Source organism: Anguilla rostrata, chromosome 6, assembly GCF_018555375.3.
Source record: "Anguilla rostrata isolate EN2019 chromosome 6, ASM1855537v3, whole genome shotgun sequence".
Taxonomy (NCBI): Eukaryota; Metazoa; Chordata; class Actinopteri; order Anguilliformes; family Anguillidae; genus Anguilla; species Anguilla rostrata.
The window spans coordinates 8,809,421-8,832,501 of NC_057938.1; the positions used below are offsets into that span (position 1 = coordinate 8,809,421).

The 23,081-nt window shown below is 38.7% G+C and overlaps 2 protein-coding genes across 2 annotated transcripts; both read right to left on the minus strand.

Annotated features, from left to right (window-relative positions):
• Positions 1–5,220: 5,220 nt before the first annotated feature.
• znf326 (zinc finger protein 326) lies at positions 5,221–15,592 on the minus strand. Its single transcript, XM_064338178.1, has 15 exons — positions 15,306–15,592; positions 14,620–14,704; positions 14,287–14,330; positions 13,921–14,011; positions 12,555–12,912; positions 9,941–10,024; positions 9,595–9,757; positions 9,249–9,268; positions 8,996–9,035; positions 8,820–8,907; positions 8,244–8,391; positions 7,409–7,508; positions 7,059–7,189; positions 6,475–6,570; positions 5,221–6,096 (listed from the first exon to the last, which is right to left on the minus strand). Exons 1-15 carry the CDS (start codon positions 15,427–15,429, stop codon positions 6,007–6,009), a joined length of 1,662 nt encoding a protein of 553 aa, XP_064194248.1. The 5' UTR covers positions 15,430–15,592; the 3' UTR covers positions 5,221–6,006.
• Positions 15,593–16,647: 1,055 nt separating this feature from the next.
• On the minus strand, positions 16,648–21,617 carry gtf2b (general transcription factor IIB). The gene is made up of 7 exons (XM_064338179.1): positions 21,464–21,617; positions 19,251–19,357; positions 18,471–18,604; positions 18,210–18,356; positions 17,952–18,081; positions 17,401–17,682; positions 16,648–17,140 (listed from the first exon to the last, which is right to left on the minus strand). The coding sequence occupies exons 1-7, from the start codon at positions 21,478–21,480 to the stop codon at positions 17,007–17,009; spliced, it is 951 nt and encodes a 316-aa protein (XP_064194249.1). The 5' UTR covers positions 21,481–21,617; the 3' UTR covers positions 16,648–17,006.
• Between the last annotated feature and the right edge of the window lie 1,464 nt (positions 21,618–23,081).

Sequence of the window (23,081 nt, forward strand, 5' to 3'; positions counted from 1 at the left end):
TCTATGCAATTTTATATTCAGGGCACTTTCCATAGGGTTTGTCATGTTACCATTTTACTGAGTGATGGCTCTTCTTCAAATCCCTTTCATCTCCCAGGCTTTAATCAATGTGTCCTTCATACTTTCATATTTCAGTTGATCAACGGGTTCACATCAAAGAACAGGAATACTTGTGTATAAGTGGATTTCTCACTTCTAAAAAAGCCATTACCACATACGATGTTAGTAAGTCTCTTCTGTTCTTTGTGAGCTAGTTTTTATTGAGTTTTGTTTTTCACATTTAACAGTCATAATCATTTGGACATCTGAACTTGATCCAAGCCCACAACGTATAAGCCTGGGATGATAGTCTGTTTGGCCAGAGACGCACAATCCAGGTAAAGCCGGGTAACAATATCATACTGCTGGTTTAATAATTTATTGGGTTTGCATTGGGTTCGTTTGCTCTTTTGGTGCAGAAATTTTCAATCTCCTGATCTGAGATGGGTCTCGATGGGGAATTCTGCTCAGCTCCATCTAAGGTGAGGAAGGCTCTCTCAGTCTAAAATAATAAATATATGTTCTCCTTGCAAGATGCATACACACAAGAGGGCAAGATACAGTGCAGCTTACTCCATGTTGTTAACATTCATTATTTATGCACTGCGGAAAACACTGTGACCTTAAATTCAGTCTATTTTGCAAACCAATAAATGAAGTGCAAAACTCCGCCGCAAAATAATTATTGCTGTTGATAAGCATCTTTACTGGGGTAGTAGATTAACATGAGCTGTAAATATTTAACAACTGTATACCCTGAACACATTCATATTTCATCAAGTTTTCAGCACAGTTCTTGAAGCAAGTTGGACTGCATAAATATATCACTTTAGTGTTTTTCCAAATCTTTTACCCAAATAAACACAAGAAATTGAGATATAGCTGCCCTAAGGGCCAATTTAAGAAATGCTGACATTAATTAATTGAGCCAAAAGCGGAAAGCCAATTCACTATGTAAACATCACTTGAGCTGTTATTATTTTTCTGATAGTATTCACGCTTGGGATAAGCATATAACTCTTGCAAACAAAAAAACATAAGTGATACATGTGAAATCCTGTGCTACAGGGGATTTCATCATAAAACATGTTTAACTTTTAAAATTAGTATGACCACGTGGAAAATTATACATATGTTGAATGGAACAGATTAAACATAAATGTCAGCCCTGAAACACAAATCAAAAGCACTGTTTAAAATAAGGACAAAAAATGTGGTTCCTGCTGAAGGGTGGTAATCCTCATAATGGTTTACTTGGCACCACCAGCGATGAAGTAACAATAACAAAAACAACAACAACAACAATAAAAGAAGAAGAAGAATAATGCCTCTTTCTCAAACCCAAAGTCTCATTATAAAAACATATCAGTTGGGGAAGTGTTGGGATAATAAAATCAATAAAACGTAATTTAAGGGTTGCTGGGGCATTATCCCTGGGGGTGGTCCTGGGTCTTCAGGGAAGAGAGGACTGCTACACAGCTATTAAATAAAATAATAATAATAAAACAAAGTCTCCTAAACTCTCCTCCAGCATGAGGAAACTGGCTAAACATTTTGAAACAAATTCTCAATTTTGGTATTTTTTTTATTGCAGTGGCAGAGGATATTACTCATTCTGGCAGTAGACAAACATTCCACACTCATGATAACGGCCTTCTGTGCCTGCACTCAGCAGCACTGTATCCTCCTGTTCACAGGAAACTCCACTTGGCTCTGAGGAGGGGTTGCAACAGCCTGCATTTAGACAAAACGCTCAGGAATTTAACAAGTACAGTGCTGTAAGACTAAGCACTTCACTGCTAGGGAAGCGCTGCATTTTAATGATATCTGAAGCTGTGACCAGCTAAAAAGAACAAGGTGCAAATGCAAACACACTAAGGGCTCTCTCCTCCCACTGAGGGCCCTTATCCTTCAGACAGGAAAAGCTGAAATGCATTAAATGGAATAATTTTCAAATATCACAAACAGTATGGCAGATCAACTGCAGTTCACCTCTCAAATCATGATGGATAACAATTTCTGAGCTTAGACTTCTTGAATGATTCACTTTAGTCAAATTCGAGTTATAGGAAGAATTGTTTTAATTGATGCATAGATTGATAATACTCCTATATAACTGTGAAAATCCCTCAGTGAACAACATTCAATTAAATTAAATTATATTTCAATTAAATTAAATAAGACATATATAAGCACAGACCTGTATTAATAGTGTAACCTATGATTACTATTTCCTAGATTTTAACAATGTTTAACCAGGAGACAAACTACTTTGAGCTCACATTCTCTGTTGTCACTGAATCTGTTCATTGCAAAACGGTAAACCACATCTATGTATTTTAACAGTACTTTTATTATTGTTTATTTGAACCATTGAGACATTTGTCTTTCTGTGATTCACTGGTGCCTTATGTTCTAACATGAAATATGAATTGAACAGAATTAGCTCATATACAGTCCTATAAGTGAATCAAATTGAATTCTGCCTCTATTTTATAAGATTATGGCTTGAGCGCCCTCTACAGTGTACATACTGAATAATGAATAGTCTGGATTTCTAACACTCTCAGACTGGGGAATTAAGAGCAAGGGTGACACTTCTTCTATGCTAACTCAATTTGGCGAGTTGGTTCCGTGATTGCTGAACCAGCAAAAGTGCTTGTGACCAAAATTGAGTCTTGTTAAAGGCATACTATGCAGGATTTTTAACTTGAAAATCTAAAATAACTATACTAAGTCATATATTTGATGGACTGGATATTTCCGTCTTCACACACCCTTGCTGAATGTGTGCATCTTTATCTGTATTTGTTATTCCAAAAGGTGTTCGGGGTGTTTCTGGGCGTGGCATTCTTTTCTCTGTGGGGAGGGGTGGGTGTGGCTACCGAGCCTGTGGTTTGGGATCAGATTTCAACGAAGTGTTTGTTGCTATTGCTAGCTAGCCTCTGAAACTGGCTGCAAAGCAAAAAGACAAGCCGAGAGGGCTTGTTCAAGAATTAGAGTTATTGTAACCTTAGAATTCTTTTTCCTTGCAGGCTACAGCTGAAGTTCACCAAGGGGATTAAAATCAACATGGAGCAGGCTTGTTTTCTGTTGAACCTGTGTGTGTTACTTCTAGCTATGCAGCTTGGATTGCCAGATGTCCTGTTTTTGACTGAAATGTCCATTTGTTTGTACAAGTTGCCTGACCGGATAGAGTAATTGTTGGGATAAATTTACCAGTAGTTTTTGATGAATTTGCATGTCTGTGACTCAATCTGCTACTCGGGGGTGTGTGGGCAAGGTTTAAGACGAAGGAGCAGACTTCTTTGATTGTAAACACATGCTAAAAAAATCTTGCATAGTATTTAAAATTTTGACTGAACTCCGATCAATATTTTGAAACAAGGGACAGAGACCCAGAAAAGCAATAGAGGCCAGTTATAATGAGCTCTGACTTGGCAGAAATAAATTAGTCAAATAATGGTAAGTGGCAGTGGTCATAGACTCATTTATTTTTGTAGAGTGGTGCCCACTGTCTATAAGCCAACCCAATCATGGCTAATAAATAGCAGGCAATGGCCAGAATGATCAGTTCATGATAGCTCCAAGGAAATCAGAGGGTTTCTGAAAGACGCCTTTTGTCAGCGCGTATTCAAAATGCACTTAATTTGAAGGGGATGGTCACACTGAATAGCAATGCCCCACAGAGATCATTAAATCTTAATTATAGCCCATCAGCAGAGCAAGCGTTTCAAAGCGTTGCCACAGAAGCTGTGCTGAACTGCCCCAGGCGTAGATACCGAGCCGTAGATTTATCTAATAATGCTGCTCAGCCCCCACCTCACCGTGCACCCAGTGGGATTACACGGATTTATGCAATAAATGGCAACTCTTTCACAGACTGAGCACAATGCTTCCTTTCATACTGTAACACGTCTCTTGCGGCATTCGTTATATTTAATTAAGCTCAAACTGCATCGCCAGGACTGTCTTTAACTGGCTTCTGTTTTCCCTCCGAATAATCATGCGATTATTTTCACTGTTTGTTTAATTTTGTTTTGTCAGGGAAAGTCAGCAGCGGACCTGTTAAAAGGCACAGGATTAAGTCTTTGTACCTTTAGTTTGAAACCCTTTATCTAAATAATAATCACACAGAATTATTCAACACTTCAAGAGCTAACGAGTGGCCAGAAAGAAATCCTAAAATTTCAGGGGAGTTTACCCTTGAGCGGCAGACCAACAAATGGGCGATAAGTGGACTGGAGTCTGGTAAGAGCTGGTAGCTGAAATTAGAAAATGCCTTTCATGGCAAATACTGCTACCTTTTCAGAACAAGAAGAAAAAAACATTTCTGTTTTCTTTATAATTGTATTTGGTTGGTTGGAGACAACATAGTTCATTCAGACAGTCTGAAAAGGAGTTTGCATTAGTGCCTGAACAGACAGTACTTTTTCCTATTGATTCCTAATACAGTTTCAGGGCTTCACTACACCAAAGAGAATCATTTTGCAGATACGTACATTACCAATATAATACAAGCCGATCAATTTTGTATCAGAAATGTTGCGTACTATCAAAGACAGTCCATAGAAGAGAGACAAACAGCAGCTATTTTTTTCACACCCATCTCTGATATACAAAGGGATTGGCAGATCGGCGAATTTGCTCATCTTAAAGGCTTGACACACTGACTAGGACTCGAGGCTTGAACAATAAGGCAACCATCCACAATTACACAGCAGAAAACAGTGATAATATCTTATAATATCCGTAATTTTGGCTTACCATCAGTTTGTGGCTGATAGCTAGAATAAGGTTTCACACTGACTAAGTGGTCTTTTGTTGTGTCATTTAACCAAAATCATCTGAGAACTGTAAGACTACCCTGTGCTGTAATGTGACATTTCCAGGTAGTGGGCCTGTGCCTTCTTTGGGGCAAGATTAGACAAATCTCTTTACATCATGTCACAAGACTCCAAGAATGAGAATTCACTAAAGTTTGAAAAATGGCTGGAAAACCTCCATCCATGTACATCACATTCAAGTGTAGCGCAGGGGTTTAGGAGCTGAACTTTCAGGACTTAATCAGTCTTGGTTTTAAAATAGTTTTAAAATATTTAAAATATATTTTATATAATATATTTATGTTCTTAAACTGTGCCGTGTACAACATGACAACTCCAATTCATCACATGCCACTCAGTCTTGATAATCTTTTAATGATTCTTGCTATTTGGATAGAGTGGTGCTTTGAGTAAATCATGCACCAGGTCAACACTAAGGCACCACGATCTCAACTGCAGCAGTTCAGCAGCAAAATGGTATGTCCATTATAACATTAGAGGAAGGTCACTGAAAAAATGAACAGGGGCAAACCTGATAAATTATGAGAACTGCCTATTCATTTTCAGGGGATTTTAAAATTAGCATTTCATACATTGCTTTTCAAGACATTTACATTTCCACTGAAAATGCAAAAGAAAGAAGTTCACAATTCTACATTTCCTTAACTTTGCCGAAAAATGTATTTCAGTTCAACAACGGTTATTACCAGAAATCACAGAGAAAAACTGTACAACACTTGTCTTTTCAAGTCCTTACTGAGAACCACCCTTAAAAAGGTGAGGTCGACCCACTAAAAGTGATTAAGACATTTACACTTAAAAAAAGAAAAGGCTTAAGCAAACAATTTTACAAGGATCATTTTGCCAGGCAGAACAGGGGCAATGTAATTTACAACCAGAGCTGAGACATGACTTTCAGTATCAACGTCTGCAAGTCGAAAAGACAGAAACACTAGGCCATAGTAGTGACAGGGAAGCCATAAAATACACGCTTAAGACCAATACCTAGTGCATTAAAAGCCATTTCAAACATGACACCAAATGAACCAAAAGAACAAAATATAGCTTCGGGTTGGCTGAAAGGTTCTGGAGACCAGCGATGGATTTGGAGTGAGAGTGTAGTAAAAACGGAGTGGACAGGTCATTCTGCCACGTGGTTCAGGTCGTCCTCTGCTTCTTCATGCGGACAGTCCTCAGGTGCCAGTTTCTCATCATCGAAAGGATTCTCACCCTGAAATTACACACAGGAGGAGGAGAAACAATAGCTCTACACTTAGAGAAATTGAACATACTGCGATAGATAACAAATACTTTTCTCAGCCATGTATTGGGATATTGCAATGATTTGTGCATTTGTTCATGTATTGCAAAGTGGTGAAACATCTCCCATTTCCGTAAGAGTTCCCATACAACACGGACCAATCATCTTACTGTTTCTATAGAGCTGGAAAAGATTTGATAACTAACTACCACTCACGTTGATATGCCACAGCATATCAATCATAAAAAAAATTGGGAATACAGTGTACTGCGTTTCTGTTGTGCACGGCACAGGACAGATGGAACATGACATTATTTCACCGTTACCTTTTTTTTTGGTGGGCATTACCTTTTGGTATTTCTCAAAGCGAGCCTTCACAATGGGGTTGGTCATGATGCTGGTGGCGGCAAGCACACTCTCCCTTTTCTGCGTTTCTGTGAACTCCTTAAGCAGAAAACATAAGCCACGGGTTATACGCTGGGGACAGAATGACACCAGGGCCTTTTGATAAGGTTAGATTTCAGGGAGTTTACTGTACTATGTAATTACTGGGCCCAGTGAAACCTAAAACCATACAGTACTATTAGTGGGCTACATCTTTAAATCACACAGCATAATGAGACAATTCCATGTAACACAACGACTCTACAATTTAATTAGCTGGCATGCGAGACCATTCAGTAAAGTGATGGTTTTAAAGTCATATAATTCTCAGCTATGTAAATGACAGTGAAAAGAAGTATTCTGAGTGCACTGCACCTAGAGAGATGAAGACAAACAAATAAGCCTAGCTTGAACATAAAAAACGTAAATGGCTTGGGGAAAACAAGCTCTGGTATCCTATGCTAAATACCAGGACAGCACTGGAAACTAGATTTGGGAATTTTTACTTTTTATTTAAACTCAGTTTCCCCAATTGCGGAAGGTCCTACCGATTTGTTCTTCAGGTGATCACTGGACTGGAGGTGGTTCTGCAGGGAGATGAGAGCCGCGGGGATGTGGGTGTGACAGGCCAAACAGAGGATCATCTCCACCTTGCTCAGACACACCTCCTCCACCACCACTGCAGGAGAAACCGGCTGTCACACACAGCAGTGCAATGCCACAACACGCAACACCACTTCATCTCTCTACAATCCGCACAGTCAATTTACGTGGGAAAACCAATCAGATTTAATCATGGCAGTCAAGGACTCCTGTCAAATGATACGGGATCCTAGATCAATTTCCTCAGCCAAACAGATATCAACACAAAGAAAGAAATGGCACGTGGTTGTGTAACCTTTCGAAAGTTCTCGCTGAATTTCATCCAGTGTGGGTTCTGCGCCAGCGTTGTTACGCTTTCGTAATACATTCTTCCGGAACTTATTTACCATGGATTCCTGGGAACAGAGGGCATTAATGCAATTAATTTTTCACTCCATCAAAAACTGTAGACACACTGAATTCCTCTAGCACTCCTTTCGAAATAGAACATCTGAAACACAAAAACACATCATTTCAATTTGGCTACTGGATTCAGAACTACCATGTATTTAATATGTACCGCCTTTACAAAAAGTTGCCAAGGATTGAAATGATAAGGATGTGGATAATTACTTAGTAGACACTTTCACATACAGTGTCCTCCATAATGTTTGGGACAAATACTTTTAATTTATTTAATTTATTCCTTGACTTGGCTCTCCAGTTTTAAATTTTGTAATCAACTCACATGTGGTTAAAGTGCACATTCTCAGCTTTTATTAAAGGATATTTTCATTTTGGTTTCGCCACGCAGAAAGTACAGCACTTTTATACTGTACAAACCCCCCAATTTCAGGGCATCATAATGTTTGGGGGAAAAATGGCTTCACTGGTGCTTCTGATTAGTCAAGTTCAATTGCTTCGTTAGTGCAGGTATAAGACAGCTTTCAGAGTCTAGTCTTGATGCTAGGCTTTTGCTTGCCTCCAGAGTTGGTAATTAGAGTTCGTCAACACGAGGACCAGACCTGAGGTTTTCATCATGTGTACATGGGTCTTCCATTCAAAAACATTTCTTTACAAGGATAGATTCCTTTGTAAAAATGTAACCGTCACAACTGCCAACTGCTGTTAGAATAAATAAGATGACTTACATGTAAGAAAGCCATCGTTTTGTCATCAAATTTGGTCTGCTTCTGAATGTGTGCCAGTGTCTGCTGGTGAAATGTGCTGGCAAAGTGATCCTCGATCTCCTTGTCGTCACATGTGCGAACTTTACAGAATGCACATGTGAAGGCCAGCCTGGAATGAACAGCATCAGACATGTTATCCACATTCAGTAACAGAGCCCATTCAATAATCACACAAACTAACCATTTTATCTTAGTGCTTTTTCCACACTCTGGTCTTCACACAAAATTACTAATTATTATAAAAATGGAAATTTACTTTAAACAAGCTTCCACCTGTAATTCAATCATTATGAATCAATAAAGGAGCATTTGTCATTTTCAGGAAACGGAAATATGAAATACATATAAAAGAAATTTGAGGGTTGCAATACACATGAACAAAAACAACAAAGTCTAGCCTTTTGTGTCCCAAGTCAAAAGTAACTGACAAGGTGTTCGTGATGCAAATGTATTTCTCTAAGTATTTTATTTTTTTTCTACAACAGAAATAGATTCATTTGGGTCACATGGCAATAGGTAATGTCAGGCAGTGCTCACCTGTGCATGTCCCCATATTTCTCTATTTCCTTCACTCGTTTACGCTTCTGCTTCTCCCTCCTGACTTTCCTCTGTTTCGACTCTGAGTCTAAAAGCAGTGGGATAAAAGCAGCTGGTGTATCATTTCCTCAATGGCTTACAAATGTGTATCTCACCATAAAGACACTGTGTCCTACCATCGGTGTCATCATCTTTCTCAGTCTTGGTATTAAGGCCCTTCAAACAGAGAAATACACAAATGTAAGTGGAAGAGTGGTATGGCTATTTTTAATATCAACAGGTGCGCGACAGTATAAGTGAAACCACTATTTATCTTTTACATTGAATCTTCTACTTCTGCTCAATCTGGAAATTTAAAAACAGACAAGGGAATGTGTATTTTAAGACAATTTTCAGAAAAATAACATTTTTTTATTTCAGTGAACTTACCTCTGACGGACTGTTTGTTACTGCGGAGACGAGACAAAAGCAAGGTTAGAGAGGATTTTCCCATACACCACACCTGCAGTCAAGACTTTAATACAATTACTGTTTATTTGGTGGCTTGGCAGACATTATTCTGTTTGGCAATGTGATTTTAAAATGATTGTCAAGAACTAAAGTGGCAGTTACAAAATCTAGCATAGATTTCAGAGAGATTTCATATGCCCCCCAGACAAGTATTTTGTACTTTTTTCAAATAATAACTTGGAAAATTTAACAAATGTGTGAACGTGTAACCAAGATGAAGCTAATAGTCAAAACAGTACAGTGACACACATTCAGCTTGTTTTACCAGTTTCGTAGACGACCGGGAAAGGCTTCTGCTTCTTCACCATCATGGCAGGCATAGGGGGTGCCATCATCTTCCTCTTCATACCACGGGCTGCCGGTTGGGGTGGATGCTGGTAACCACCGTAGAACTCTGGTCTGGGTATCCCATAATGTATCATTGCTGGCTGGAGGAATAGAAGTCAGAACAGCTAAAGGTCACTTCGGTAAATGTCACAAAACCTCTTACCTGACCGGCACCAAGCGACAGAATCATAGTATCTTCATAAAATAAAACATACAAAAGTTTCATTCACAAGAATGCACTTTGGATTAAGTGCAACTTAATGCACATTTTTCTGCTGTATTACCTTGCCCCTCTCCATTGGTCTAAAAGCTTGTGGGCGTGGGGCTGTAGTCATAGGCTGCCTGATTCCATTGCCACCAGCTATAAACTGCAAAGACAGGCTATTAGACTCTGAAAATGAACCATCCCTTTAGAATGTTGCAACAATGCAAGCATATACAGCTAACATGATGATAAAACAAAGCAAATAGGACATCACACATCTGGTCTTTTCAGATCTAAAATACTTTAAGACAAAATGCATGATTCCATACAGATGGTGATAAAGAAATTCTGAATAATTGTTAAATACAAGTGAAGGCATCCTTCACAGTACGATCATCATTTTTGTATGTCTTTAGCTGTTGTTGTTTTTTTGCTCAACAATCAAATTTTTTGTCTTGATGTTATATTGTGAACAATGTTTTTTGTTTTTTTATTTAGGTACAGGCCATGAGTAAACTCCTCGGGACTGATATTTAACCATTTATGATCTAGTACAATTTCCTGATTTCTTTCAATTATGGAAGTAAAACCAATTCAATATCAAAACAAAAATGTGATTAAAACTATTTAAACATGGGCATCACATTAAAAAAAATGTATTATATATAAAAAATAATAAAATAAAAACAAAACAGTGGCTAATTGTCCGTGCGTAATTTGCCCAACCGAAACTGTAGCCCATGGAAGGTAAATAGTAACTCAGTTCAATGAAAATGATGCTTCAAAAAGGAACTGAAAATGATCTCCATTCCTGCCTTATTTACACCTAATCCCAAAGAGATTGTTTGGTTGCCACCTTGAAATACACTATTGGTAGTTGGTTATAATGTATTTCTTGAACCTGCCCCTTAACAGAATGGGTCATATGGGTCATGTCTCAAAAAGCATTTGAAATTCCACTCTGACATTGGCTATGTTCACATAATTCAGTCAATAAATTAATGTATAAAAATATCCCAAATAATATAGACAATTCATTGTAAATTCCTTTGACATGGTTAGGACATCATGGATGAATGACAAGCACTTATTCTAAACTGTCCTCTTTCCAAAAATTAAATAAATGTACATGAAAGCTTCAATTATCTGGATATATTGCAGGTTTATAAATAATTACCCCTAAAAACTGTGGTGAAACACTTACATTAAGCGTTGCCCCATTTAAAGTAAAATTTCAATTAAACGTTTACCAGAGACAGTGCAAGTACCACATTTTAAACCATTCATATGGAATTCAATAAACATAAACATAGCATAAAATAGCTCAAAGCAAAGAATTACAATGATGACAATACATTAATAGAAGCATGCAATAAGGTATCCACCATTTAAGTGCATTGCAATAGTACAGTTACAAAAAAGTCATGGAAGCCACCAAGCACCACCAAGCAAGATTTTCCTTCTTCTGACATGAATGAGATTACATAGGGATATAAAGAATGTCATATAGTAAATTTGACCCTAATCAAGTACAAAAATGTTTTAAAAAGCTACAAGATATTATCTGAAACTTACCCCATTCGTCTATGACGTAATTGTATGAGTTTCGCAAAGTTTTGCAGATATGACAAAAAAAAAGCCTAGAACCATTCATACGTTCAACAGGGAAAAATAAATATTTCCCAACATTCATACTGGCTTGGATTCAATCAAAATTTGTGTAACTCAGAATGAAATGCAAGTGTTCATTTCCATCTTCAACAGCAATTCAGCAAAGTGTTTTTGAAGAAGAAAAAAATTTTGTATTTATTTTTAAGTGTAACCTAAGGACAGACAGTTACTGAATCCGCACCACTGCTACCAGTCAAATAAAATAGGAAAACTGAGGCAGGGGTAGGGGGCTGAAGTCACTGAAGTTATCTACAATAGTTGCTCATCTGAACCTCTGACTAACCTTAACTGGTATCAGCCACGTAAATCGCAAAAAGACTGGCTGAAAAGAGTGCTGGAGGTCCCAAAACTCTGGAAATGTGTGCACAGGAACGAAGTCTTGGGACTCGCGTAAGTAGGTGAACATTACACTGGCTCTCACCGTCGGCTAAACATTTAAGGTAGGCATTTCCTGCCGATAGCACAAAGCCCAGAGAGTCACCGTATAACATGAAGGCTTCTCCATTTTGCAAGCAGTAGTTTGATGTCGGGAGTATGTGGGTAACCCTTCTAACCCTAGATGCACATATGAATACTAGGGACGTCTCAACATCTTTTTTCACGAATGGTGATGAACGTTTTTTATAGTATCCTGTGAATGTAAGCATACAGTTTTAAATTTTGAAACAAAACATGGGCGCAATATATCTGGGATATGTTCATTGTACAAATTTGTGTCAATCACCCACCCTATAAAAAAGAGAAATAAAATGTCCATCCAACATAACTGAATAATCATTTCCAGATTAACCTACACCAGTGTAGTAGACCCTCACTATAATAGGGATGTCTGCAACGGTAGTCAACCTTTGTTTGGTAATACAACACTAACTCACACCAGTTAAGATCGCCATAAAAACTACACACCTGAAGGTGTGTCACTCTCGCTATGACCCTCTGTTGAGGCGCGTGGTAGAAACTTTGGGTCAAAGCGTTTCAGAAAGGGGGTGAGTGAAGAGAATCTCAAAAGATTCTGTACTTACTCCTCTGCCTCGGCCTCTGAATGCAGGCGGTCCTCCCACATCATTGCTTCTCCCGCCAAAACTGTTTTGGGGGTAAGCAGGCATTCCTCGGCCCCGCGAGCCGAAGGGCGCGAGCTTCGTGTGGGGGGAGTCGCTGCTGGAGTAGGAAGAGTAACCATCTCTTCCATCATTATCCAAAAAGCCAGACCTGATAGCGGACCTGGGGTAGGACGAGTCCCAGCTGGACTCCTCCCTATAGAACTGATTACTTGAGGGGGAGCTGTCATATCCACCATCATAACTACTCCCAAAGCCGGATCTGTGCAGATCTCGGCTACCTTTAGAAGACCCGGAGTCGTAAGACTCGTATGGTCCGGACCTGGAAGAGTTGTAGAGTTAGGAAAGAGATGAACGGATCAAGTAGGTAAATCGAATAGACAGGGAATTTGATATCACACAAAGCACTTCTTTCCACCTCTTCAAAAGGGATAAATATCCTCTTTTGGTGGGTGTCCACATGTGATTGTATAGATTGAACAGGACTGGGCGCAAAATCCAGGCACAAATGTGTTCCCCAATAAATACACTCAAGCATGCAAAAGCAAGGTGTCAAACACAAATAGGCCTAATATTAACAAATGTCAGCGGGAACGTTCCCACCAGAGTATGGTGCTTAGTAAGCAACTCCATCACGGATTTCTTGATAGCCCAGTCCTGAATCAAAATGCTACTCGCTGCAGCCTGACACCCCAACATTCTCAACAGTTATAGGTTTCACAGTTGCAATAGTTCTCATTTCAAAAATTACTAACAGCTTTTTGCATTTTCTAGAAAATTACTGTGGAATTCTGCATGACGAAATATTACTGCAGGAGGAAAAGCTATACATTTTCTTCAAGTACCATTTTAATCTTCCCATTATCGATCTGCCTGATGCTGAGATTGAATTTTCACTGTAGTGTCTATGCTTAGAGAACAAAATCATGGAAAATGGACACTGTTTTTACAAAGCCATTAGTAACTGAAGAGAGAGGCTGTAATAAACACCACTGGTTTCTAAATATTTATGAAATATTTATAAAAAATGCATAAATGGATACAATGCAAGTAATAGTCAGTTTGTAAGTAAAAGCTTATTCTACATCTGATTGCAAAGGTCCCAAGGTCTTTAGTCTGACTCAATTGAAAACTACAATGAACCTAAAAGAAGAGTAACCACTTCTCGATACAGCTGTCAGCAAACTCGAATGTTAAAACACATTTTAACATCAAGGCAATAAACTGTTTTCTCCTACAAAAATTTTTTTTTTTCTAGAAACTTCAACAAAGAATGTCATCTTTTGATACGAAATTGAGAATAGAAAGCAAAAATAGGAACCACCCCTACCTTTCAGAGCTGCTCCTTTTCAAACCGTAGTACTCCATAGGGTGTGGGTCAGGGGGTGCAAGTCTTGTGCGAACATAGCCATGGCAGACTTCTATAAAGAGAAAATATTCAGACATCAGTGACAGATGAGTCAGCTAGGTCAGTTACAGTAAAAAAAAAAACATCTAATGATCCTCCCACACTGTGTGAATGTCAAAATTCACTGTGCCAATTCTCATGATTTCATACAACGTTTCCAAAAATGACACTGACAGAAAGTTCACCTGACTTCAATTCAGATAAGAATTACTTCATTATTTTCTCTTCAATAAATACACCAAATTATCATATTAGCCTGAAAGGTTTATCCCCCCAGCATCATCATACCTCCATTTCCAGATGATGGTGCCATCATGTCTGTTTCTGTGTAGCTATACAAAATAATAAAAATAAAAATAACAATACATTTTTAAAATGGTATGAGGATCAGCATGCTGGCAGAGTGGGATGCAGGCATACTGTTCATTGGATGCAAACTCTTGATGGCCAACTTTTATTTAAAATTAAAATTAAACATTTATTATTGTGATATATGCATGCATATGGATTTACCCATACATTTATATATATACGATGTGAGATACTTTACTAAATATATGTACATACTTGGGACACATATTTGATGATTGCAAGAACACTCAATATAAAAAGCCTAGCTACCTTTCATATTCATCACCATAAGACGATTCAAAGGGCCTGGGAACCGGCCCAGTAAACCTCCCCCTTGGATTTCCACGAATCATTTCTATGGGATAAAGAGATGCATAACACACCATTCAATTACCTATAGCCCCATACTTTTCGTGAAGAAACTGTGCTGAAATTAGCCTATCGGTAGCTACAGAGTAAATGGATTACAGTTTCTAGGACAGTCTGAATAGCTATAAAGTAAGAGAAAGGTTGCCATTTTATATTCATCACTTTATTACTAAGCAGGCTTACGTGCACCTATCTTTTATTTTAAGTGACTGATAGTGGCGTGGCGTTTCAAAACTCAATTTTAGTGATACAGGCGAGGCCCACTGCATCTTTCCAGGGAGTGTCCAGTGTATTTAAGCTCTTTTTTTTATTTCTGCCCAACGCGATCTCGGGGGTAACTTATATATATTATTACTGCAACATCTACACAACATGCATAGTGTAGATATATGTCCAATATGCATCCATTTTAAATACGATGCGCAACAATTGCGAACCACTCATTCTACTACATTGACTGACTGCCAGAGGTCACATAGATCGCACTGTCCGAGTACGATTTCGAGCATACAACCGTTTTTGAAACGCACTTGCCGGTTTCACAAAATGAAGTATATTATTGTTTCGCTGTTTTGAAATTGCCTTACCTGCAGCAAAAGCAGTTCTACAGACCTGTGTACCAACCACAATTTTCCGGCTAGAATACCGTTCCAGTCTTATTTTAAGTTCCGCAGCTCTGGTGAGTTCCAAAAAGACCAAAGATGTATGCATACTAGATCATTTTAACTATGGAGGAATGCTCTAATCCTGCTCTTGGGGCTGATAATCATGCAGTCATATACGTCTGTTTCATCTACAGCACATATGATAGTATCGTGTTTTTCAAAATCTCTGGTCGGAAATGGTTTTGCCCAGAGTGGTGTGCACCATGACCAATAGGAAAGACACTCATTGGCCTGAATGGATTAAATTAAAGGGAAATAATTTCATTTCAATACGTCAACGGTCGTGAACAAGTTTTTAGTCATTTTGCGTAATTAAGAAACGTGGCAATGAAGGTTTTGTTTGTAATGGAACATGGGACAATAACTTGACTGCACTTGCCCAGCTTGTTCCATCCCTGCTTAGCCAAACGCAGGTAGCATTATTTAGAGCATCACCCTTCGGAAAAACAGTTTGGGAAATGGATAAATCTTTGTCAGAAGCCAGAGCAACACTACGCTTTACATTCCAGCGTTCATTCAAAATGGAGCCAATTCACTCAGTGTAACAAGCAGGTTATCAGTGAGGCATTCCTCCCCCATAAATCAATTTAATCTCCATTAAAGAGCGTGAACTGTACACCAATTTCATAATGCACGGGTTCTCTGATTTTATCTCAGAATAATTAGCATTCCCTCCTGCATTATTTAAAGGAGCAACTGAGTGCCACATCTCCATCAACCACAATGAAATGCACTCAGCCTTATTTTGAAACCACTCTATATTAGGCTACAACACCTGTGTGGTACACACACTATATCTCTAGTGTAGTGGTACAAACTTAAGTATGGATGATAAAATATGGACCTGACTGGATTTTTATGAGCAGCTGAAATACTTAAATCATGTGCCAGCCCACAGTTTTGCATTTTCCCATTTTAAGAATGCCAAAGTGTTCTTACTGCCTTTTAGTAAACAAATGTTTTAATTAAGGACATCATTTTAAAAAAAATGTAATGACTCAAAATGAGGGTACAAGGGGTCTGGCAAATACCTTTTTGAAAATAGGATACCTGGGAGTTCAAAGACATGCAGATAGGTTAACTGGAAACTAATTTGCCCATAGGGTGAGTGAATGCTGTGCCTGCCCTGCGATAGATTTGCAGCCAGTCCAGGGTGTATTCCTGCCTCTTGCCCAATGCACACTGGGATAGTCTCCCAGTGCCATTCTCATGTGTAAGGACAAATTTAATAAAGGACACAAATGTCAATACAAGTAAAACTAAGTGCTGTTCAGAAAAGTGTGTTTTTATTGCATACCACTAACAAAATATAACTTGCTCATTTCCTACAAAAGAAAGGGTACAGTATTAAACCAGCCATTAAACTGCAATGAAACACCGATTACATTTCTCACCTGGACATTATTATATATACAGTATATGTACACACAAACGAAATACTGTAAGTACAGTCTGCAATTTGTTAAAGCTTTGGAATGTGTGTCCTGTACTTTTGTATTTCCGCAAACGTCTTTACACAGGTTTGGGTATTAACAGCAAAACAAATCAAGTTATTGTCCTTAGAAATTCAATTTAAAAAAACTAAAAATACAAAAAAGCAGAAAACTGTAGAAAGCACACATTTCACAGCAGAGGCAGTTTGTCGACTGGAGTGTCGAATTTGAAGTCCGGGGGGAAGAGATCAGCAGCGCGGGGGTAAATGAGTCTGTAAGACTGCCGGATCGTCACGTCTGCAACTCCAGCAATGTCTCCAATTTCTGGGGGGGGGGGGGGGGAGCAAGAGAATGAAAATAAGTCAGTTGCTTCCACAATATGGAAGTTAGAGAGCTTCAGGGAAGAAACTGCTGAAAACCAAGGGTTTTGTGTGCATTTTCATTTCCTTTCATATATTGCCAAATACGGAAATAATCTAAAGTGAAAATTCAATTAAGGTATTCAAAGAATGTATGGACAGACATAAAGGACTAGAGAGCAGACGTTAGCCTATTATACAGAAGGTGGGGGGTTGAGGCCTTGCCTTTCTGGGTTTTCTTCTCAGCGGATGCCTGGGAGGCCATGTAGATGGCAGCCGCGGCCACAGAGATGGGGCTGCGGCCAGGAACCAGGTCCAGCTCCACCGCCTTCCTGGCGATGTACGTGGCGGCCATTTGCACCTGCTTGGGCAGGCCCAGGTTGGAGCAGAAACGAGACATGAAGTCCCCGGTTGTTATCAGATCCACGCTCGTTTCTAGGGCCTTCAAGATCAGCTTGAAACACCGGCCGATCTCCTTCTTGGAAATTCGGGACACCGCACAGATTTCTGGGTAGGAAACACACAGGAAAGCAAGTAATCATTACAACTTTATTTTACATTGTACATATCACGCTTCTAAAGCTTCAATAAAAACCAAGTTACACGAGACATTTCAAATTAAGAACAGAACTAATCATATTGTTTTTAGACCAATGATGTAGCAAATAATACCTTCAGTCCTTTAGCTACTGGAATTTTACAGTAATACATATTGAATGAAGAAATAAGTGAAAAGGTAAAATTATAAGTAGTTTATTCCCAAAGGCTGCACCTACCTTTGAATGTACGTGGGACACCCTCTTGTCTGCAGGCAATATACAGACAAGCTGAAGCGATAGCATCATTACTCCTGCCCTTCAGGCTCTTCTGCTCATAGACTTGCTTGAATAAGTTATTTGTTCGGTCCTGACAATTGAGAGGGCAACATAGCATTAGCTGTGGGGTACTGAGGAAAGCAATTTGATATGTAAGTGCACATTTGGCAAAGGCATGCTCAGGGATGAAAGGAGCAAGTGGATGCACAAGATGCTTACTACAATGTTTCTGGGTAGGTTGATTCTGTCTGCCATGGTGGTGATCTCTTTAAAAGCGTTTAGCATAGCTCGATCTGAACTGCTCATGGTCCTGCGGTTCTGGTACTTGGAGTTTCCAAACTCATCAAAGCTGGCGGCACCTGTTCCCTGCAATTTCGGCACACAAAGTCAGGACACTGAGGCAACTGCTTTGGCAAGGCACACTCATGATGACTCTACACAAGCACCTGACTACCCAGAGTAATTCAGCTGTGAATTTACCTTGCTGATCATGGTCGTCAAGTCTCCCCCGTTGAGGAGGGGATTTTGGGCGTCGCCCACACGAGATGGGTCTTTAGTGGCTTTCTCATTGCTGAAAGTCCTCCACTCGGAACCAACGTCAATGACCCGGTCACCTGTGAGGAGACGAGGCAACAAGCATCCAGCATTACAATCAGCGCTACGTTGTTAAGCTCAAGTCCACGGCTTCCATGGGCTCAAATCAATCACTTTGCATGGCCCTCTCATTTCCTACAAATCCTTAAAATTCATATTGAGGTGCAGTGAAATCAGAAATGCAGTGACATCAGCTTTTAAGGACAATACAAACCTGATCAGACAAAATATTCATATTGCTTATTTTCAAGGTTAATTGCATGGTAGCTTAAGTGTAACCATGTGTCAGATAGGCTCCCAAGCCCAGAACAGAATGTCAATATGAGCAACTACAATCAAGCTTGTAAGAGGAGGAATCCATAGGTACTGTACCCAAATTCACTTGCTTTTAACCAGCAAATCAAAGTCCTATAAGCTTTCAAATGCACACAGACATCCTTCAGGGCTAAAAAGTTACTCTTTCAGGCTTTAATCCAAATCCCCTACCAGTGACATGGTCTTCTGGAAGAGAACGGACGTAACCTTATATAAAATACACTTTTAAAGATAAAATAGAGCATGGTATAATTTATTAAAATGAAGCCTTGTCAGTCCTTTAGCAAACTTCTTTACATTTAAAAACAAAACATACCACTCCTTACGGCCTACTGATCTGAAGACACATACCCACAACGAGTCCACATTCGGGGCAGATCATGTCCCCGGCTCGGTAGTCCTCCACCAGAAGGGCATCTGGGTGGTTGGGGCATTGCACCTTGGGAAGAAGATCTCCACTGTGAAGAGTAAACATATGCCGCAAGTCAACAAGAGGCACCCTTCTGACCCACACGCCAAGTTTAAACACAGCCGCTTAGGACAGAGAAACAGGATGCATGTTCATTTTTTTTTTGGAATTTTCCTCCGACTACTAACTTCACTGGTTTGAAAATTGTATTAATTATATCATTGCAAACTATTTTGAGAAGGTGAGGAGGCACAAGAGCCGAGACAGCAAGGAGATGAACGAATTGTTTGTAATACATAGGGTAAATTGACAATAATCATTCTGTCCAAAATGTGAGGGTTCACCGGGGCAGGGGGGATGGGGGTTTGTACATAGTTTTAAAATACTCCAAATTTGGATTCAAATGTGCGTTGCTACTACTTATTTCTGATCCAAATACTCCATATTTAGATTAAAATGTGCACTACTTCTGATGTTAGCAATATAGCTAATTAACTTCGAAACAATACAAACCAATTTTTTTCGGCAGAATTATTAAGGAATTCTTTTTTTTTTTTTTTATCCGTGCCGTATGTAGGCTACTTAGGCTTGATCATCCCCATTCGAAGCACGTTTAGCTCAAGAACTCTGAGCGTTAGCTACAATTCTGTAGCCAAAATTCAGAGCGTTCCAAGAGCACCACAGGCACTTAAACAAGGGCAAGTGAAAGTGTATGCAATTGCTTTGTAAAATTTCACTGGCTTAGCTGTATATATGTTCTAGTTGTGTCTGTTCATGTACGTTTGCTTTTCTATATTTAAATGTATGTTACTGCTATGTATGATATAATTATATCATATGTACACTCTGTCCAGACATTTTACACATATAAGATCATTGTACAAAGCTTTTCCTAAAAGTATGGTTTGCAGGGATCCTCTGCAAAAGAGACTAAATAGCATATTCCTAACGTCGTTAGCTAGCCAAATTCCATCGCGCTTGTACAACAATTAAACTAACTACCCATGTCGTAAGGTTGGCTGATAAATAGCCTTAAGTTACTAGCCAGCTAGCTACAAAAACGTACGAGGTGAAAGCTGGCTAGTTAAGACATGGCTAATAATTTCCATTTGCACGAGTGAAAAAAATGAACATCTAAACTTACAGTCCGTCGTGGTCATGTAGAGCCAGCCATGACAGTTGTGGAACTAGCTAAATACGGTTAGTGAATTGACTACAAAAATAATCGAGCGCTAGACTAGGTAAATTTAACATTCGCATTTAGCCGACTAGCATTAAATTACCAATAGTGAAATGAAAAGATGCGCAGTATAACTGAAGTCTTTGCGTTTAAGCCTTTACGCTACAGTAACTTCGCTTTGTTTCTCGCCGAAATATTGTCCAAATCGAAGCTGACAAGCTATAACGTTAGCCAGCAATATTGATCGTATAATCTTGAGTTAGCGTTATTCTGGAAAGATAGTCTAGCCACGTTAGACAACAATAATTTAGCAATACAATAACCCTAACGTTAACTGAAGGCATATATCACCAAATTGGATTGCTTAATTAAATTTAGGTATGCAAACGACGTCGATATGTTTTTTCAAAAAAAAAAAAAAAAAAAAAAAATCAAGCGGCCGAGGGCAAAACGAGTAATAGGTCACGACAAACAGTTCGCAGATTATGGTGACGTTAACAAGATAACGAGATACTAGTCTAGCTATCCAACTACACTGTCATAGACATTGTTACCCGTTACTGTAACTAACGTTAATCAAGTGCTTGGAAATTCTTGCCGACACAGTTGCTAGCCAAGTTCGGTTAACGTTGGCTCTTTTGTCCAAAATTAAGCAACTATCAAAGTAGCTATCTAGCCATTCCCATTTCAGTATACAGCCGTGCTATTACTAAGGTAACACAGATTAGACAATGAAAAAATAAAATACGGAACAATGCGGTAACTTTAGTGTTCCCTTGTACAGAAATGATAGCTAGCTAGTTGGCTTTGCTTTGTAATCGTTGACATTCGTGTAGCTGTATTGCAGATACATATCTGCCATCTACTAAGCCATAAATAACGAATAGTTGTTATCACGGAGTATTCATATACTTTCATCCGTATTTTGGAACAAATAAAGTGTTTTAATCAATGGCGAATTAAGAAATTACTCACCGGCTAGTCGACGCCATATTGCTTCTTCTCACGTCTGCAAACAATGACTACGTACATAACGTCGCTTCACCAACATATGAGACTCTCGTTGAAACGTGAAGTATGACGTCTGACGCTAAAGTACGTGAGAAGAGACTGTCACCTGGTCATGTGACGAACCCCGAACCACGGCATACACAGAACAGCCGCTATATTAAACACTCTTTCATAATACGTGTCAGGACAGGTAACTGTTTTGCGTTTTCTTAGCGGAAAGGCATGTATTCTTTTAATTGTCATACGTATTATTACAATTACAGTATTTTTTTTTTTAAATAACGAAAGCAAAAGAAACACGAGAACAGAAAGTGCTGTTAATTCCCAGAAAAACTTCAATTAAAAAAAGTGTTGACTCGAAAAAGGAAAGAGAAAGTGCATGATATAGGGGCTCAAAAATAGTACGATCCACGAGATCTGAAAACGGAAGATAAAAAATTAGAATCAAACAGCTCATATAGGAAGTGAAGGATCATATAGAAAGTATAATGGGATTTCTGGAGGGTAGAATGGGTATTCGTGTCATCATTGATCACTTTCCAGATCATGATCTTCTGTGCTCAGTGAAACGAGTAATGCAAAACTCAGCTGTGTGTATGAGAAAAGAGAAAGACAGGTTGAAAAATATAAGGAGTTAAATAAAGATTTCTCAAAGAAATTGTGACAATGGATAAAGTTGGTATCGCTCAGTATTGTATGGTGCTTAATAACCAGTTCGCTTACCTAACGCAAACAGAAGTGCAATATTCATGTGAAGAGTGACTGTTTGAATATCTTGAACAAAACGCAATATACATCCAAGGTCTGTTAGAGAATTTCAATCATTGCAATTTATGATGTGTGTAGAGAAATGCATGGCATAGACATGGAAAGCAACCATAGCAGGATTGGGCAGGGTTTATGGTTTTAACATTTTAACTGGTCATAGTCTGGTTACGTGGGCTATAGTCATGCCATCAATAACTATATGCAGATAATACCTAATAATCGGCATTTTTTTCTGTCTCCACAACAACTCATGCTCCGTACATCCTATATGAACACACCTCAGTAAAAATATAGTTATATGGATTCAGAACCTATGAAATGTTTGGGCCAAGATATAAATAGAATGTTCATTGTCATGCCGAATCCTGACGATTAATGTAGTTAACATTACACATTTTTTTACCCTTTTCAAAACTCATAATTTGTTACAGTAGTTGTGTCATAAACGATTCCAGTATAATCTAGCACAGTTTAATAAAACCCACGTAAAAATGTTGGCAAAGTATGAAACAAAGAGTTATGTGATTGAGTTTTTTGGCAGCTTTAGAAGAAAGTGGGCTCTTGTGTTTACTACTTTACTACTTTATTCAAGAAATTATGCATCACCCTTTTATATTTTAATTATGGATTGGATACTCGCCTCTGAACAGATCATGGTGAGAATTTGTTTTTAAAAATCCGAAAGCTGCTCAAATTTTCAAGTGAGTAACTAAGTCAACTCAATTTCAGATCAACGAACCACACACTGTGTGCAGAGACAACATTGGCATTTAAGCTGTGAAAGGAACAGCCAAATACATGGAAATGTTCAGGA